The sequence below is a fragment of the Muscardinus avellanarius genome (assembly GCF_963383645.1).
Source record: "Muscardinus avellanarius genome assembly, chromosome: 1".
NCBI classification, from domain to species: Eukaryota; Metazoa; Chordata; class Mammalia; order Rodentia; family Gliridae; genus Muscardinus; species Muscardinus avellanarius.
This window is the reverse complement of record NC_137786.1, coordinates 183,396,679-183,417,656: the sequence shown is the minus strand read 5'-3', so window position 1 is coordinate 183,417,656 and position 20,978 is coordinate 183,396,679. Positions and strand designations below refer to the sequence as shown.

At 37.8% G+C, this 20,978-nt stretch overlaps 3 protein-coding genes across 3 annotated transcripts in view; all 3 read right to left on the bottom strand.

The window, feature by feature from the left end:
* The window catches only part of LOC308261983 (olfactory receptor 5P4), a gene marked incomplete at both ends in the record, with an annotated part of 97,639 nt that overhangs the window by 37,806 nt on the left and 38,855 nt on the right, over positions 1 to 20,978 (bottom strand). The window lies entirely within an intron of this gene.
* Positions 1,068 to 2,033, bottom strand: LOC308272403 (olfactory receptor 10T2-like; the record flags this gene model as incomplete). Its single annotated transcript, XM_080709196.1, has 1 exon — positions 1,068 to 2,033. The coding sequence occupies one exon, from the start codon at positions 2,031 to 2,033 to the stop codon at positions 1,068 to 1,070; it is 966 nt and encodes a 321-aa protein (XP_080565322.1).
* On the bottom strand, positions 18,975 to 19,940 carry LOC308272398 (olfactory receptor 10T2-like; the record flags this gene model as incomplete). The annotated part of the gene is made up of 1 exon (XM_080709189.1): positions 18,975 to 19,940. One exon carries the CDS (start codon positions 19,938 to 19,940, stop codon positions 18,975 to 18,977), a length of 966 nt encoding a protein of 321 aa, XP_080565315.1.

The window sequence follows — 20,978 nt, the reverse complement described above, 5'->3', positions numbered from 1 at the left end:
CTGCCGATCAAGGTTCATCGACAGCCTCGGCTACTTAATGAGGCCCTTTACAACTTAGTGAGACTCTGTTTCAAAATAAAAAGAATAAAAAATAGGGCAGGGGGTGTAGCTTGGAGGTCGAATGCCCCTGGGTTCCATCCCCAGACCCGTACAAAAAAAAAAAAAAAAAAAAAAAAAGGAAAGAAAAAGAAATCGATATGTTAAAAAGTCTATTATTTTGTCAGTTTATTTTTCCAGATATTTACCCCATTCCATTCTAATTTTAAATTATGCTTAAGTAGAGTTCAAACAAGTACTTCCTTGATATGATTTTAATGTTCTCTGTATTATCATATTATTATCATATTCTCATTCTCAGTTCTAATTTGGTGTGCTTGTACTTTCTATTTCATTTAAAATTAATTAAAATGGTCATTTACTTTTCTCTATTCTCCCTTTTTCTTTTTTCCTTCCCTCTCTCCCCTTCACTCCCTCATTCCTCTTTTTTTCCCTCCTCTTGTCTTGCCTTCTCTTCCTTCCTTCCTTTTCTCTTTCTTTCTTTCTTTCTCTCATTTCTTTCTTAAATCTATGTGTAGTATGACTTTTCTCTTTTCCCCAAAGCAATTACAATTGCAAATAATTTCAGTATTCCAAGGTATTTTAATATGTTTACTACATGTGCATGTACACACACATGCATAGATATTTTAATATTAAAAAATATTTTAACCCAGGCTTCGTGTTGCTGGCCTGTAATACTAGTGCTTGGAAGGCTGAAACAGGAGGACGACAAGGTGATTACAGACAACTTAGTGAAACTCAGCAATTTAGCAAGATCCTATTTTAATACAAAAAAAATAAAATAGGGCTGAGTTATAGCTCTGAGGTAGAATGCCCCTGGGCTCCATGCCTGATATAAAAAAAATAATAAAAGTATTTTAAAACTGCCTTCTATTTGTATTAGGAAAATGGTGAAACTAGGACATAACAGGAAATTCAAAAATTGCTTTTTACACAAAATAATAATTTAGTTGAAAATATTCCACTTTTTCACTTTTATGTATCAATGCTTATTAACTTTTTGTGTTTTAAATGTTTAGGACTTTTTTGTTTGTCCACTGAGGAAAAGATTTCATTACACTGCCTAGTACTTTCCTTAGGGCTATCTGCATTTCCTTGTTTCTTAGACTGTAAACAATGGGGTTAAGCAGAGGTGTCAGCACAGTGTAGATCACAGCCATCAGCATGTCTTCACGGAAGGAGTCACTGTTCTTGGGTCTCAGATAGACAAAGCAAGCAAAGCCATAGTGTATGGACACGACTGTGAGGTGGGAGGAGCAGGTCGAGAAGGCCTTATGCCTCCCCTTTGCAGAGGGCATCCTCACAACTAGGGACACAATGAATGCATAGGAAATCATAATTAAGATAAAGCTGCCCACCAGCACAAAGGCAGAGAGCACAAAAATAGCCACGGCATCCTGGAGACTGTAGTCACAAGCAAGGTGAACCACAGGTGCAATGTCACAGAAAAAGTGCTGGATATTGTTGGAGTCACAAAAAGACAAGTTGAATATCATGATGGTGATGCACAGAGAAACCAGGAATCCAACCACCCAGGAGGCCATCATGAGCTGAAAGCAGACCTTCCTTGTCATAAGTGCGTGGTAATGCAGTGGGTTGTGGATGGCCGTGTAGCGGTCATAGGACATGGCGGCCATGATGAAACAGTTGTTGGCCGCCAGACCAAAGAAGAAAAACATCTGCGTGGCACACTCAGGGAGAGAAATGGTCTTTCTTTCAGAAATCAAGTCTGCTAACATGCGAGGGATGATTACCATAGTAATACAAGTTTCTGACAAGGACAGGCCAAAGAGGAAAAAGTACATGGGGGTGTGGAGGTTGTGACTGAGTTTGATGGCCACCATGATACACACATTTGCAAGTATGATGGTTATGTGGGAGCAGAAAATCGCCACAAAGAGGAGATGCTGCAGTTCTGGAAAACTGGAAAATCCCCACAAAAGGAATGTGCTCACTGCAGTGTGATTACCCATCTTTCTGGCCGCAGCAGTTTTACCCACAGGTGTGTATGTCAAGGCTCTGAGATAACTGAAAAGAACACTGACACCAGCTGGCTCTTACTTAATGGGCCCTGGGCCAGTGCCAGACAACTCTTGGTAGAGGATGTGAAAGAAAGTGAGCTAAATGCATCCTCTGACCTTGATGTCAGAAGTAGACGAGATGAGGCTAAGGCTTCTAATATGCAAATATATAAATGAAATATATAAGTACAAATAGCTTTTATAAACCCCCTCATTTGATGCCCCTTTCTTTCTGCTATAGTGAAAGTCTGCATGAGTGAGGATAATAGGTTTTAAAAGTGCTTATGTTTTCACTTTATGAGCAATGTCATCTGTAAAATGTTTGTGGATGTTTTTCCTGCACACAGAAGGATCTTACAATGTTGACAATCAAATAGCAATGGAAGAAGACAAAAGGAAAAATTTCTACCTTGTTTCCAAACATTCTTTTAAAGTCATCCTGTCTTCTATGTGCTTCCCAGAATTCAGTAACCATTGGCTAACAGTTGTACGAGTGAGTAGAATCATCAAATGAATTTACCATGTTGAAATTTGTACTGAACTCTAATTTGTGACAGCCCCCAAAGGCTGGAACCTATTTAATAACTGTTTTCCATCCAGGTGTAGCTCAGAGTCTGAAGGGTTATATGGAGAGGTTATCCCTGTGAGGCAGGTCTGAAAATCTGGGAAGAGAAAGAATTAAAAGAGGCCAACTCTATCACCTTCTGTGGACTACATTCTGAGGACAACCTGTGTAAACAAGGATTGGGGGAGGTGGTGGACCAGTGAGTGCAAGAAAACCAGAGCATGCCAGCCCACAAGATAAAAATTCAAATTAAGGACTGAAATTTGGCAAAAGACATTGGTCCCCAAGACACAATTCTGACCAATCATAGAAGAGCAGATGGGGGAATTTCAATAAGGCTTAAAAGTCTACCTTAAAAGGAGTTCAGTGGTACTCCTTTTCAGGGACTCCTTTCCCCATGTGTGCGGGAGAGTTGTTTTTGTCATCTATTTTTCCTGGATTCAAAATAAACTTTTATATTTCTACACCTTTCACTAGTCCTTGGACTTTATTCATTAAAATTCATTGGACAAGAACCTAGTAAAAGGAGACATCTTGAATCATTTTTGCACCCCTGTTGGGACCAACAGGAAAGGGAACCAATAAAGGAAAAATTTGGTCTCATCTGGATGACATATTTGTGTCTTGATATCCTGGCCAATTCTGCAGTTTTCAGGAAATCTTCCAGGGTATTTTCTAATGACCGACCTGGTGAAAAGGCTGCTTTGAAGAACAGCTCAGATAAGAATTACCTCAAGTCTTCAGATCATTTTACATAGTTGTATTTCTACTTCTGTTAGTTCTTAATATATCCACTCTGCATAAGATAGCTGCATGAAAGCAACTTAGGTAATTTCTGTACAATGTGGAATTTAACTTCAGGTGCTGCTTTCAGGGAAGGGAAAAAAGCAGTCAGAAGACATAGGCATGTGTTAGGGGCTTGAGAAAGAAAGAGAGAGAGCTACTGGAAAATATTTTGTTGAAACTCACAAAGCTTCAAGAATGAAAATGAACACATACTTTTAATTGAATAGCTTCTGTGCTATGTGTTGAGTTTCTGGAAAAGGAATATATAGTGAGACAAGCCAGGTAAACAGTATTGACTGTATTTTTGATAGAATTTTTCCACCAGGAAGCTTCTTCCAACCACTCTGAATGACCCAACAAATTTATCTGTGTTGATATCTGTTTGTCCTATGATGACATTCTAATACATTCCTATAATAGGGCAGAGGGCTAATTACCATTCTGCATTCCTTACCTTTTACTTAACCTGGTAAATTAAATGAGTTAGAGCTCAATAAATCAATATGGCTTCATTTCCTCAGGAAGATAACATGATTTTTTCCTTAGTTGCATGAACTAATTCTTTCAAAATACATTGCCTCATCTATTTAGCATTTATTTAACTCTGGACATGTACTAAAGGTCATTGTCTCTCCCAATTCATGTGCAATATTATTTATTTATACATATACCAGTTAATATTACCTGTTTGTTGAAGATACTGTATTTCTTTTGTTATCCCCCTCCTACAGTCCACAAGAAAACCCCTGTAAAGTTCTAGAAGTGGTTTGCTTGGATCAAGGAAAAATAGAATATTGTTTTCTGGTCAAGACAATATTTCTTTATCTGAAGCCTTATATCACACATTGACATAGCTGGTTCTCTGCAGGGAGCATAACTGGATTACCATAGGAAAATTCTAAAAAATTACATATACTTTATCACACCTACCACAGATTTTGGCATATTACTCTGAGAGGAAAAAATCAAAATTCTTGATAAAGTATCATGTCTAGATTTTGAAACTTTTAATATGATGCAGTTACATCTTTTCCCCATTATCCTCATATACTCAATGTAGCCAATGACTAGGAATATATCAATATGACATTCTTCCTATTACTTCCAGACAGACCTTGAGAGTGAAGTTTGAGACAGAGATTTTTTTGGCCTAGAATTATGTTATATATTTACCCTGATAGACTGACAGAGACATAACTGATTTATTTCCCTGAGAATCTTACTTTCCAGTTTTGCCAGGCCTACCCTTGCAGAGAGATCTAAAACTAAACTTAATTTGAAAAATTTCTTTGAGATTCCAATAAGATCTATAGAAATTTAAGAGAGCTTCTTGGTTTTAAGCCACTTTACAGATTTTCATGTCCCCTTATTTTATGAAAAGTCAGGCAGGACACTTAACCAATCTACCTCCTAGGGGCCAATGGAAACCATGCCTTTACTGGGACTGCCTTCTGCGCTAGACTGAACCGGACAATTTTTTCTGGCAGCTACATTTAATCCCTGCTTATGAGGCAAAGTTCAATGGTAGAAAAATTGTACTTACTTCTTGCCAAGTCTTTGGAAAACTACATTTTCAAATCAACTGGAATAAAATTCAGCTTTGATTCAGCATTTCTACAGTGTTCAAAGAGTTATTGGTATTTTAGCTGATGTTTTTAATTATCTAGAAAACAAAGTAAGTATGTCTTATTAAAACATAAATAATAGTAAGTGTAGCAAAATTTTTATAAGTCAAACATTCATGAGGTTCATGTTTTTTTCAGGTTATAAATGGCTTTCTGGATCTCCTATACATATGTGAAACTTGCTTCCTTAATTCTTTCTGATGAAATAATGCTTATTGATTTTACAAGTCACAATCACATAATTGTGAAACCAAAGTGTCACATTGAGTGGCCAAAGGAAATCCAGGAGGAAAAACACAAAATACTTAATTGACAATAGTTTACAATAAAATTAATAACTAAATTACGAGTGAAATAGGAGAAATTATACAAACATTATATATGTAACTATACATATTTAAATATGTACATATGATTTCATATATATGTGTATACATATATATGTATATGCTATTTTTTCCTGCTTAGTTCTTTTGAGACTATGAGATCACCTAATTAGACTTAAAATTAGATCTGGAATTACAATGTAGTCCATTTTTTATTGGAATTGGGCAGAGTTAAGATCTGAGTTCTACTTCCAGTGTATACAAAGGAGAAAGTAATTTATTATCTTTTGTAACTATTTTAATCCCTCTAAGTGTTCTCTTTTTTCTGAGACCAAATGCTGCAAATACAGGTCTGTCATAATAAGTGCTCAGTCCAACCCCATTTGATAACATATCACATCATTTATAGACAACTTTCCTATATGGGTGCTTTTCTACTCACAAAAATATCTGTGACATGGCCCCAGATTCTGCTTAGTTTGCCCAAGTTTATTCCTACTGACATACTTCACTTTAGTATAGAGTTTACAGTCCTAGTCTCCATTTTCAGTTTTCTAAGTCCCTCTTGCTGTGTGTCAAGTATTGTAGGAATAGGAAAAGCACAACAGCCATATCTCTGGTCCAGTGTGACTCCAGCATCTTTAGTACATTCTAACAGATTCTGAACACCTACAAGTAGTTGGTTATTAGTGGCTACAGAACAATGTTTATGAGAAATAAAAATAGAAAATGAATACCTACCTTATGCCAAAGAGGAATTACTTACAATCCCTTTAAAACAAGAAAAAGTTAAGCTGCACAAAGAATTCACAGCTCATGCTATGTCCTGCAGTTCAATGTTTATGTCATTTAATGGTATGTTTCTAAGCTATGTGTCCTTTTCACCTTTGTGATGAGTTTCTGTTCTGTCTGTGGTTATGAATTCTCTTATGACAGTAGGGCACTGTCTTTTCTACTCCTTGTGGAGACAGCTGAGTTTGATGCACACCCAGTGAGACTTATGGCCACTTGAGACCATCACCCCATCACCCCTTGACATTACTTGGAGCTTCTTCCTCTCCACCAGGAGGATTATACTCGGTGGACCTAGAATTACTTGTGATGTTCACAAAACACTGCATGTATTCTGACATAGCATTTTGGCATGGTTCATTCTTATTTATCTTAAATCAAATTGAAAATTGTGATTCATCTTGTTCAATAATGTTTGGAATGTGAATGGTTCTCCTAGATATATTTTACTTCCTATTCAATACCATTCATGTTATAGTTCTGAAAATTTGCCAATTCCACAGGTCTTATGCCCAATTTCCAGAACTAAGAAATGGGTCTATCATATGCAATGAATACCCAGAAAATAAGCCAGATTCTTGTGATTGCTTTCTCATGGGTTCATAGATAGAAGACCTGGCTTGAAAAAAACAATACTGGAGAGGGGCCAAGATGGTGGTGGCTGCAGCCAGGATTCAGGAGATGCAGACAAATCCTATCCAATTCACCTGGAACATTTGGAAAAAAATACCCACAAAAGGGGACTGCTCCTGCTGCTCATGCTTAAGAATTATAGACATCATATCATGTAAGGAAGGAGCTCAGCGGAGAACCAGGAGGAAGGCAGTGGCAGAGGCAGCGGCGGCAGTGGCAGTGGTGGTGGAAGCTAATATTTGGGAGAGGCAGAGATCTGATCCAACCCACCCTGATCTTCTGAAGAAATTGCCCCAAAGGTAGAATGCTACCGCCATGCATGCTCAGGAATTCTGGACAACATGCAGTGTGGGAAAAGTGTTTGGGAGAGAATTGAGATGGTGGAGGCAGCGGCAATGGCAAAGGCCAGTATTCAAGAGAGGCAGAGATCTGAGTCAATTCACCTTGATCTTTTGAAGAAATCTCCCCAGAGGTAGAATGCTACCACCATGCACGCTCGGGAATTTGGGACAACATGCTGTGTGAATAAGGTGCTTGGAAGAGAACAGAGATGGCTGTGGCAGTGGCAGCAGTGGTCAGTGTTTGATAGAGGCAGAGATTCAACCCAATACACCTCATAATTTTAAAGATATATCCTTAAAGGTATACTACTACTGCTGCACATGCTTGGGAATTCTGGAAAACAAGCTGTGTGGGAAAGGTGTTCAGGAGAAAACCGAGATGGCAGTGGCAGCAGCGGTGGTGGTGGTGACCAGAATTTGGAGGGGCAGACAGATCCAGTCCAGTCCACCTTGAACTTTTGAGGAAAGCTCCCCAAAAGTAGACTGCTCTTGCCACACATGCTCAGGAATTCTAGACAACATGCTAAGTGGTAAAAAGGTTTGGGGGGGTTCCAGAGGGAGCCCCGCATAGCCAGGATGGGCCACCATGCTGCCTGTTCTGGGAATCATCAGCCCTCATGGCCACTGCGCTCCTCTGCACAGAGTGGGAAGCCAGGGTGCACATGAAGCAGCAGAGCCTGCTCTCTGAAGTGAAGCTGTGGACTCTGCCTTTGGAGGGAAGACAAAATTCATTGCCAGCTTTCGCAAAAGACATGTATTGCTTTCTCATATTAAAAAAAAAAAAAATTGAAGAATGCCGGGCATGGTGGTGCACGCTTGTAATCCCCATGCTTGGGAGGCACAGACAGAAGGATTGTGCAGGTTCAAGGTCAGCCTCACTGGCTTAAGAGACCCTGTTTCCAAATAAAAATATAAATAAAAAATAGGTCTTCGGGAGTAGAGCCTGGAGGTAGAAGGGTTTCCAGGAACCCCAGTATCACCAAAAAAAAAAAAAAAAGAAAGAAAGAAAAAACAAAGGAAGAAAGAAGGGAACATCTGTAGACAACCTGCTCATAGTGACAGAGACCAGAGCCTGATGCACAGCAAGACAGCGAGGTCGGTGCCGGGGCCTCTGAGGCCAGGATAGGAGCCTGCCAGGCGGCTAGACTGGTGCCAGGGCCAGCAAGGCCAGGATCGGAGCCTGCCATGAGGCAAGGCTGGTGCTGGGGCCTCTGAGAGTGGGATCGGAACATGCAATGTGTCATACACAGAGAAATATCACAGAAAATAAAAAATCAGATGCTTTCCCTAATATGCAAAAATCAGGAAGAAATGGGTAAGAGGAGGAAATCTAGTGGAAGAAAGGGCTCTATGAAGGAGCAATTAAGGTGACCAATCAGAGGGGATGGGATGGGGGAAGATGGAATATCTTTAAAACACATGATGTACATAAACAAATGTATCAAGGTTAATCACTAAATCAAGCATGGGATTGAGGGAGGGGAGGGAGTGGAATGGGGATGGGATAAAGGCTAATTGGATGATGTATACTTGGATATCCTCACAAGTCTTGTGTTCCATTGTGATATTTGACTACAATGCACCAATAAAAATATATTAAAAAATGTGCATACTTCAGTATGTTACTCAAGCACCTCCTATCACACAAAACATTAACATCAACCCATGAAATTGTCCCCTACTCCTCCCAGTCAGTCCTGGTTCACATCACATAAAAGCACTCATTGTTTTCATTATTCTTCAGCATTTTTTAAAATTGTGTAGGTTTTAAAATTTCATACACATGGAGTCCTATAGTATGTATTCTTTTCTGGTAAGATTTATTTTAATCAGCACAGTGTTTTTGAAATATATTGATCTTTTGGGTGTGTCAGTGGTTTACGTTTCTTTATTGAATAACAGTATTCCTCTGTGAATATGCCAGTTTGGCTAACTGTTCTTTTAGTAATGCAAATCTAGAATGTTTCCAGTTTGTCAGTACTGAGAATAAAACTTATAGTAGAGTAAAAATTAATATAATGGAGAATAAACAGACAATAAGCCAGTGAACCCAAAAGCTTCTTCTTTGTAATATCATCCAAATTGATGAGACTTCAGCTAGATTAATGAAGGAGGAAAGACTCAAATAGTAGAATAAAATATGAAAGCGGTGACATTTTCACTATCCAGCTGAAATAGAAAGATTCTAGTCAGGTGTGTGGTGCATGCCTGTAATCCCAATACTTAAGAGGCTGAGATAGGAAGACTGCACACTGGGAGTCAGACTCAGCAATTTATCAAGGCAACCTAAAGAGACTCTGCTCCAAAATCTTTAAAAATGTTTGAGTATGTAGCTCAGAGGTAAAAATGCCCCTGTAATTAATCAATCAGTCAATCAACCAATACCTCTCTCTTACTCTCTTTCACACACACACACACACACACACACACACACACACACACACACAAAATACTAAACAAATATTTTGAATAATTTATTCTAAAAGTTTAGATAACTTAAATGAAATGTGTAAATTAGCCACAAGTTATGAAAATGAACTTAAGAAAAATAGACAAGTTGGATGACTTATAACAAGCAAAGAGTTTGAAAAATAATATAAAACTACATTTAAAAAATAAATATCAGAATCAAATGACTTCACTGATAAATTTTACAAAATATTTAAAGAAGTCCCAAGGGGTCTACAATATATATATATATATATATATATATATATATATATATATATATTATTAGAAAAAACAATTTGACAATATAAATTGGACATTGAAGAGATGTCCATCTTAAAAGAGTTAACTTAACAACAGTAGGTACAGAAGAGGGAATAGAAGGTGAAACTAAAGGATCAACAATTTTTTCAAAGAAGTAATATGGAACAAGAGGTTGATACACAGGTACAGGAAACTTATAGAACCCCCTTTAGACAAGATCATAGAAAGGGTTCATCATGCCACATAATAGTCAAACTGACCAACATAGAAGCCAAAGAGAGAATCTTAAAGGCAACAAAAACAAAAGGCCAGGTGACATATAGAGGCAAACCAATTAGGATCACTTTTAACATCCCAAACCAAGTCATGAAAGCCAGAAAGGGCCCAGAGTAACATATCCCAAAATCTGAAAGAAAACAGCTTGCAGCCAAAAATTTCCTACCCATCAAAACCGTCTCTCAAATTAGATGGGGAAATAAAAATCTTCCGTGACAAACAGAAGCTTAAAGAATTTATATCTTCCAAACCAGCACTAGAGAAGTAGCAACTATGATAATAGACAAGTTAGACTTCAAGCCCAAGCTTATTAGAAGAGACAAAGCAAATCATTTTTTTTTTACTGGTAAAAGGAACAACACAGCAAGAGGAAATAATGATAGTCAACATTTATGCCCTAAACATAGGTACAGCTACTTTCATAAAACAAAGTGTGGCATTATGTTAAACATAAGTCCCAATAAAATAATACTAGGAGACTACCACATCCTTCTCACAATGATAGACTGATATTCTAGACAAAAGTTCAGTAGAGATGCCTCAGACCTAAAGAATACCATCAACCAAATGGACCTATTAGACACATAGAATATTCCACCCAACTACAGCAGGGTTTACATTTTTCTCAGCTGCTCATGGAACCTTCTCCAAAATAGAATACATCCTGGGCCACAAAGTGAGCACTAGCAAATTCAAAAATGTGACATACTTCCCTGTGTTTTTTCAGAACATAATTAAATGAAACTAGAAATCAACTCTAACAAGACCCAGAGAAACCACATATACATGTCTAAACTGAACATCACATTGCTGAATGAAGAATGGGTCATAGAAGAAGTAAGTTGTGAGATCCAAAAATTTCTAGAAACAAATTAAAATAGAGATATAACATATCAAAACCTCTGGGACACTTTGAAAGTGGTATTAAAAGTAAAATTTATAGCACTGAGTGCCCACATATGATGAACAGAAAAATCACCAAATAATTTACCTAATGAAACACCTCAAATCCCTTGAAAATGAAAACAGTCTGACCCCAAAGCCAGTAGAAGACAGGAAATTATTAAAATTAGAGCAGAAATAAATGAAATACAGAATTAAATAATGTAGAAAATCAGCAAAACCAAAAGGTAGTTTCTCAAAAAAAATTAACCACTAGCCAACTTAACCAAAAAAGAGAGAATCAAAGTAAATTATGAATATAAGAGATGAAAGAGAACATATTTCCAGAGGATTATCAGAAACTACTTTGAAAAACTATACTCCAATAAAATGGAAAATCTGAAAGAAATTGACAACTTTCTAGATAAATATAGCCTTCTTAAACTGAGTCAAGAAGATACAGAAAATTTAAACCAACTAAACATAATGAAAGATATTGAAGAAGCAATAAGTAGCCTACCATCAAAGAAAAGCCTAGCCAGCGAAGCTGGGATTGGAGCCTGCCGTGAGGCAAGGCCAGTGCTGGGGCCTCTGAGGCCTGGATTGGAGCCTGCCAAGGGGTTAGGCTGGTACCAGGGTCAGCGGCCGGCATCAGAGCCTGCCGTGAGGCAAAGCCACTACTGAGGCCTCTGAGGCCAGGATCAGAGCCTGCCAAGGGGTTAGGCCAGTGCCAGGGCCAGTGAGGTCGGGATCGAAGCCTACTGTGAGGCACGGCTGCTACTAAAGCCTCTGAGGCCGGGATCGAAGACTGCCGAGAGGGTAGGCCGGTGCTGGGGCCAGCGAGGCCGGGATCAGAGCCTGCCATGAGGCAAGGCCGGTGCTGGGGCCTCCGAGGCCAGGATCAGAGCCTGCTGAGGGGTAGGCCGGTGCTGGGGCCAGCAGTTGGCATAGGAGCCTGTCTTGAGGCAAGGCTGTCACTGAGGCCTCTGAGGCTGGGATCAGAGCCTGCCAGGGGGTTAGGCCAGTGCCGGGGCCAGCGAGGCTGGGATCAGAGTCTTTCATGAGGCAAGGCTGGTGCTGGGGCCCTCGAGGCCTGGATTGGAGCCTTCCGAGGGGTAAGGGTGGTGCTGGGGCCAGTGAGGCCGGGATTGGAGCCTACCATGAGGCACAACCACTACTAAGGCCTCCGAGGCCGAGATCGGAGCCTGCTGAGGGTAGGCTGGTGCTGGGGCCTCCGAGGCCGGGATCGGAGCCTGCCAAGGGGTAGGCTGGTGCCGGGGCCAGCGGCTGGCACTGGAGCCTGCCTAGAGGCAAGGCTGGTGCTGGGGCCTCCGAGGTTGGGATCAGAGCCTGCCGAGGGATAGGCTGGTGATGGGGTCAGCGGCCAGCATCGGAGCCTGCCTTGAGGTAAGGCCACTACTGGGGCCTCCAAGGCTGGGATCAGAGTCTGCCGAGGGATTAGGCCAGTGCCAGAGTCAGCGAGGCTGGGACAGAACCTGCCTTGAGGCAAGGCAGGTGCCGGGGCCACCGAGGCTGGGATCGGAGCCAGCTGAGGGGTTAGGCCAGTGTGGGGGCCAGTGAGGCCAGAATCGGGGCCTCCCATGAGGCAAGGCTGCTGCCTGAGCCAGCAAGGTCTGGATCAGTCCACTGGGTAGCCAGGCCACTACTGGGGCCGTCAAGCATGGGATCGGTACTTGCAACACAGTATGCAGAGAGAAATATCGCAGAAAATAAAAACCAGATGCTTCCCCTAATCAGCAATAACTAGGAGGAAAGGGGTAACAGGAAGAGGTCAAGGTATAGAAAGGGCCCTATAGTGAAGCAATTAAGGTGACCAATCAGAGGGTATGGGATAGGGGAGGATGGAGCCTCTTTAAAACTCAGGAGGTACGTAAACATAGGTATCAAAGTTAATCACCAAACAAGCATGGGATCGAGGGAGGGGGAGAGAATGTGATGGGGAGTGGATGAGGGCTAATTGGATAATGCGTGCTTGTATATCCTCTCAAGTCTTGTATTCCAATGTGATGTATGATTACAATGCACCAATAATAAAAAAAAAAAAAGAAAAGCCTAGGGCCAGATGGTTTCCCTAGTAAATTTTATAAAACCTTTATAGTAGAGCTAATCTCAATACTCCTTAATCTATTTCATGAAATAGAAAGAAACAAAATTCACTCAAATACATTCTATGAAGCTAACGTCACAATAATACCCAAACCAAGTAAAGAGCTCAAGAAAAAACTGCTAAGCAAAATACCAACAACATGCATTCAAAACTACATCAAGAAAATTATACACAATGACCAAGTAGGGTTCATCGCAAGAATGCAAGGCTGTTTCAACATATGATCATTTCTATAGACACTAAAAAAGCATTTGACAAAATCCAACATCCATTTATGCTCAAAACACTGCAGAGAATCAGAATAGAAGGAACATACCTCAACATCATAAAGGCAATCTAGGGGCCACAGCCAACATTATATTAAATGGGGAAAAACTTTGAGAATTCCCCCTAAAAACAGAAACAAAACAAGGATGTCAATTATCACCACTTTTTTTCAATATAGTTCTTGAGACTCTAGCCAGAGCAATAAGGTAGGAAAAGGAAATGAAAGGAAGACAAATAGAAAAAAACCCCTAAAACTTTCACTATTTGCAGATGACAAGGTACTTAAAAGACCCAAAAACTCAACTAAAAGGCCTATAGAACTGATCAACAAACTCAGTAAAGTGTCTAGATACAAAATCATTCTTTAAAAAATCAGAAGCTTTTCTATACACCAACCATAATCCACTGAAAAAGAAATTCAGAAAACACTTCCACTCAGGATATCCCACCCTCTCACACAAAATACTTAGGAATAAACTTAACCAGGAAGATAAAAGAATCCTAAAAATACAATTATTAAACAAAGAAAAAAATCAAAACAGTCCTTTGAAGATTGAAAGATTTCTTATGTTCATGATTAGGCAGCATAAATATCATAAGAATAGCCATACTTCCAAAAAATGTTCTACCGATTCACTGTAATGCCAAGGTTATTCCTCACAGACATGGAACAATCAGTTTTTAAATTTATTTGAAACAAGAAAATACTCATAATAGTCAAAGTAGTTTTCAGCAACAAAAACTATGCAAGAAGAATTACAATACCTCACTTAAAGTATACTACAAAGTCAGAGTAATAAAAATAGCATGGTACTGGCACAAAAACATATTTATAGACCAGTGAAACAGAATAGAAGGCTCAGAAACAATTCCATACTTATAGCCAATTTATTTTTTTTAACAAAAAGGCAAAAAAAATACACTGGAAAAAGATAAACTCTTCAACAAATGTTGTTGGCAAAAGTGGTTAACCATATTCAGAAAAATGGAAATAAATTCCACTTTCTCACCCTGCACAAGAGTCAATTCAAAATTGACAAAGATTTGGGAATTAGACCAGAGACCTTGATGCTCCTTGAAGAGGGCATAGGTCCAACACTATAACACATAGGCACAGGTAAAAACTTTCTCAACAAGATTCAAAGGCACAAGAAACTAAAAGGTGAATCAATACATGGAATTGCATTAAAGTTAAGAGCTTCTGTACAGCAAAGGAAACTATCAACAACCTCAACAGAGAGCTGACAGAATGATAGAAAAATTTTGCCAAATACTCCCCCAATAGAAGACTAATATTTATAATATACAGAGAACTCAAGAAACTCAGCATTATGAAAACAAATAATCCAATAAAAAATGGGCAAATGAACTAAATAGAACTTCACAAAAAATAAATTCAAATGGCCAATAAATATATGAAAAAAATGCTCAACATCATTAGCAATCAGAGACATGCAAATCAAAATTACTTTGAGCCTGGCGTGGTGGCGCACACTTGTAATCCCAGCATTTGGGAGGCTGAAATAAAATGAAGGAGTCAATAAATGAAATGAAGATAGCAATATAAAAAGACTCTTGAATATTAGATAAAATGAAAAATAGAATATCACTGTTTAAGGACAGTTCATTCATCCAGGCGAGGTGGAACACACACTTGTAATCCCTGTGCTTGGGAGGCTGAGACAGGAGGATCGCACAGGTTTGAAGCCAGTCTCAGCTACTTATTGAGACCCTGTTTCTAAATAAAATATAGAATAGAAGTATATATACTGGGAGTATAGCCCAGAGGTAGAAATCCCCTGGGTTCCCACCCAGTACCAACAAAAAGAAAAAAGACAGTTCATTCAAAACTGAAAGCACAGCCAACAGTATACAGAAGACATTACAAAAACAGAACCTGAACATTAAACAATTATGGGACAATAAAAAATGTCCTAAATTATGAATAAAAGACATTGCAGAAGAATAGAGGCATGGACCATGGGTATCCATAACCTCTTCAGAGAAATAATTTCAGAATATTTGGAAAGAGATTTGGATATCCATGTACAGGAGATATACAGAATACCATTAAGGCAAGATAAAAAAAAAGACCTTCCTATGCCACATAATAATCAAAATGACTAACATAGAGGGTAAGGAAAGAATCTTAAAAGTAGTGAGAATGAAAGAAAGGATGACATTCAGGAGAAAATAATAATAATACAAATAAATATAATAATAAAAATCACTCCAGACTTCATAACCCAAGTCATGAATGCCAAGAGGAACTAGTATGATGTAATCCACACCCTGGAAGAAAACAACTTCCAAAAAGACTGCTTTATCCAGCAAGATTATTATTTAAAATTGATGGAGAAATAAAAATGTTCCAAGATAAGCAGAATTTTTAAAAATTCATTTTTACTAGAGCAAATACTTTAAAAAATAAATCATAAAGATGAAAAAAAAATTCAGAACCAGTAATAATAAATTCCATCAGTGGGAAAACTAAGCAAAGAAGAAATAACACTACATTAAATAGAATATAGAACACAATCTGACAGGAACAAAAATCATATCTCAATAAGAACACCGAATGTCAAAAAATTTAATCCACCAATTATAAGACAGACTTTCAATGTAGATTAAATAACATAATCCAACTATATTCTGCTTCCAAGAAACTTACCTTACAGCCAAAAATATTTATAGATTAAAGGTGAAAGTATTGAAAAAATATACAATGCCAATGGAGACCAAAACAAGCAGGCAGGGGTAGCAATGCTGATATCTAATACAGACTTTAAGCTAAAACACATCAGAAGAGACAAACCAGGGTACTTCTTATTAATAAATGGAACAATCCAGCAAGAAGATATAAATACTAAACATATATGCCCCAAATGTGGATGCACTCACATTTTAAAACAAACTCTTCAGGGCATCAGGTCTCAAATCGACCTGATACAATGACTATACAATAACACAGATTCCAACACACCACTCATGCCACTAGATCCATCTTCAAGGCAAAAGTTGAGTAAAGACTCTTCAGACTTAAAAAATATATATAAATCAAATGCATCTAATATACATAAACAGAATATGTGTACTCAGCAACCACCTGAGTACACATTATTCTCAGCTGCCTATAGAACCTTCTCCAAAATAGACCACATCCTGGGCCAGAAAGTAAGCACCAGCACATTCAAAAGATGTAATATAATTCCCTGCATCTTTTCAGATCACAATGAAATGAAAGTAGAAATCAACAACAGGAAGACTAAAAGAAATTATATAAATACATGAAGATTGAATGATACACTTATAAAAGAGGAGTGGATCAGGCTGGGCTTGGTGGTGCATGCTTGTAATCCCTGTGCTTGGGAGGAAGAGACAGGAGGATTGCCCAGGTTCGAAGCCAGCCTTGCTGGCTTAAGAGACCCTATTTCCAAATAAAATATAAAAATAGGTCTGAGAGTGTAGCCCAGAGGTAGAAGGGTTCCATCCCCAGTACCACACACACACAAAAAGAATGGATCAGATCAAAGTAAAGGGAAAAATTTTGTAATTAAATGAAAATAGAGATACAACATACCAAAATCTGAGATACTTTGAAGGTGATGTTAAGAGGAAAGTTTATAGCATTGAGTGCCTACATAAGAACAAAAATTTGCCAAATAAACAACCTAATGACACATCTCAAGGACCTAGAAAACTAGTAACAGTCTAATTTCAAAGCCAGCAGAAGGCAGGAAATCATTAAAATCAGAACAGAAATAAATAAAATAGCAAATAAAAAACAATACAAAGAATTAACAAAACAAAAATGTCCTTTGCATTTTTTGCCAGTTTTATCTTTTCAGAAATCCATCAATTTCATTCTAACTTTCAAATTTACCTTAGTGAAGTTGAAAAAAGTATTCTCTTATGTTACTTTTAATTTTCTTTTTATTATGATCATATCCTCATTCTAACTTCTAATTTGTTGCATTTTTACATTCTCCTTTTTATATATTGTTATTGGTAAACTGTAATTATACATTATAGTGAGGTATAGAATGCATATAGTGTATTCCTATCATATAGGGAATGATATATCACTATATCATATATATAGGGTTTCTATCATATAGTGAGATATTTGTATATATATCTTTGTATATACCTATACATATTTGTGAGATATACCAATATCTCACTATATGATAAAAATACACATGCACCCAACATTTGGGTGCTTTCTTTTGAATTCTACCCCTCTCTGTCCCCTTCCCCATACATACATTAGCATTGGTAATTTTATATACATACATAACATTATTTAAACTATTACTTTATGTTTTTATCCTCCTTTCTCTCCAGTCCCACCAGATCTTCTCAATTGCTTTACTAAAATCTCTCTTCTTCTATCTGAGGTCTCTTTTATTTCCCAATTTCTATCTCGCTCCCAAATATGAGAGAAAATATACTTTTCTCTCTCAGACTGACTAATTTTACTTATTATAGTATTTTCAAGTTCCATTCAATTCCAGTTAGAATGTCAACCATCTACAACATAAATAATAATAAATAATGGTGAGGATATTGGGAAATAAGAACTCTTAAGCACTATTGATGGCACTGCAGCTTAGGACAGCTTCTATGGAGATCACTGTGGAGGTTTCTCAGAAGATTAGGAATGGAACTATCATATGACCCAGCTATATAAATCCTAGATAACTTCAGAGAAATTGAAGTCAGAATATTAAAACAATACACACATATCAATGTTTATAGCAGCACAGTTAACAATAGTCAAATTATAAAACCAGCCTCAGTGTCCATCAACACAAGAATGGATTACAATACAATACACACAATGAAATTTTACCCCTCCATAAAGAAGAAAGTTATGTAATTTGTGGAAAAACAGAATAAACTTTTTCATTCTTTTAAAATTATTATTTTATTGAAATGGTTTTTTTCTATTTCTTATTTTCCTTTCTTTCCTTCTGTCCTTCCTTTACTTCCTTTGTCACTCCTTCCTCCCTCTCTCTTTATCTCTTTTTATTCCTTTTCTTCTTACTGTCTTCCCTGCTTTATTTTTCTTTCTTTCTTATCATTTCTCTTTAGTATAATCCCCCCAAACAACTACTATTATGAAAATACAGTATTCCAAACACTCTAACATGTTTATTAAATGTATATGCACACATAAGATTTGAAAATATTTTAAGCTGTGCATAGCAGCACAAACCAGCATTCTTATTACTTGGTAGTGTGAGACAGGAGGATTACAGGTTCAAGGCCAGCCTGGGAAACTTAGAAAGACTCTCAACAACTTAGCAAAATTCTATTTTAAAATAAAATGGGCTGCAGGTATATCTCAGAGGTAGAGCAATCCTGAGTTTAGTCCCCAGTAGCAAAATAAAAATAAAAATATTTTAAAACTGCATCCTACTCATATTAGAAAAATAAAGATACCAGGATATATCAGAAAACTAGACAATACTTTACTTGATTTCTATACAATGTAATATTTTTTTTTCTTGGAGGTACTCCAATTTTTCATTTACAATACTCAAAAATGTTTCTTTTAAACATTCAGGGGTTTTTTGTTTGTCCACTGAGGAAAAGATTTCATTATACTGCCTAGTACTTTCCTTAGGGCTATCTGCATTTCCTTGTTTCTTAGACTGTAAACAATGGGGTTAAGCAGAGGTGTCAGCACAGTGTAGATCACAGCCATCAGCATGTCTTCACGGAAGGAGTCACTGTTCTTGGGTCTCAGATAGACAAAGCAAGCAAAGCCATAGTGTATGGACACGACTGTGAGGTGGGAGGAGCAGGTCGAGAAGGCCTTATGCCTCCCCTTTGCAGAGGGCATCCTCACAACTAGGGACACAATGAATGCATAGGAAATCATAATTAAGATAAAGCTGCCCACCAGCACAAAGGCAGAGAGCACAAAAATAATCACGGCATCCTGGAGACTGTAGTCACAAGCAAGGTGAACCACAGGTGCAATGTCACAGAAAAAGTGCTGGATATTGTTGGAGTCACAAAAAGACAAGTTGAATATCATGATGGTGATGCACAGAGAAACCAGGAACCCAACCACCCAGGAGGCCATCATGAGCTGAAAGCAGACCTTCCTTGTCATAAGTGCGTGGTAATGCAGTGGGTTGTGGATGGCTGTGTAGCGGTCATAGGACATGGCGGCCATGATGAAACAGTTGTTGGATGACAGACCAAAGAAGAAAAACATCTGCGTGGCACACTCAGGAAGAGAAATGGTCTTTCTCTCCAAAAGCAAATCTGCTAACATGCGAGGGATGGTTACCATAGTGGTACAAGTTTCTGACAAGGACAGGCCAAAGAGAAAAAAGTACATGGGGGTGTGGAGGTTGTGACTGAGTTTGATGGCCACCATGATACACACATTTGCAAGTATGATGGTTATGTGGGAGCAGAAAATCACCACAAAGAGGAGATGCTGCAGTTCTGGAAAACTGGAAAATCCCCACAAAAGGAATGTGCTCACTGCAGTGTGATTACTCATCTTCCAAGCAGACATAGCTACCTTTTACCAATAATCTAAAAGTGCTTGTGGTCAGGATTTCAAGACAACTTTAGGCACTCACATCACTTGGACTTTATTTCCGAGACCCTGGATAAATGGCAGGCATTTTTCAGAGAATGAGAGAGAGAGAGAGAGAGAGAGAGAGAGAGAGAGAGAGAGAGAGAGAGAGAGAGAGAGAGAGAGAGAATTTAAATGCATCTTGCAAAACTGCAAAACTCAGGGTCAGGAGTCTGAAAAACAAGGATCATGAGTCTAGTAGGAGAATGAGTATAAATGCCATAGGGTGGGCCCAGATGTGTTCTCAGATTCTACTCACAGAAAACATTTTTTATTTCTTTTTTCCATCTTGAATCTGTAAAGAAGAGGCAAAATATGAATAAATCTTACACAGTGGGTTTTGATATGCCATATTTCTTAATTTTTAAATAGTCTTATAATACACTGCCCTCAGGAGTTCCCAGAAAACTGTTGGTAGAATCAGTAATATAATTCAATTGTATAAATTATTTAAAATTAGTAACATTTAAAAATTCTGGAGAGATTGGTGAAAATTTCTAAAATAATTTATCCATTTCTTTCTATTTAATTCTATCATTATCTGTATTCTCCACAATATAGGGCTCCAAGGATGCTATATTGTAACAATGACTAGACAAAATAAGTTAATTTAGCATATTGTTATTTCTGGGTTCCTATCTCTGGTAATAAATGAAGCTTGAGATATAAAAATTAATCATTCTTTTTATTATGTCAATAAAATTTCTCAATACATGTCAATAAAGTTTAAATTTTAAAAAATATCTCATTGAAGTCCTCTCCCAAATGTATATAATAATATAATGGACTAACATGAATATATATATATAATATGATTTTTAAGACACTGTCTCATGCCAGAATGTCAAATTTTGGTTATCATGTTCGGATCAACTTTTGAGTTTTTAGCAAAACCTGCAGGACATTTTCTACCTGGTATACTTGAGTGACTTGCTTTTCTGTACAGATATGAAAGAATCC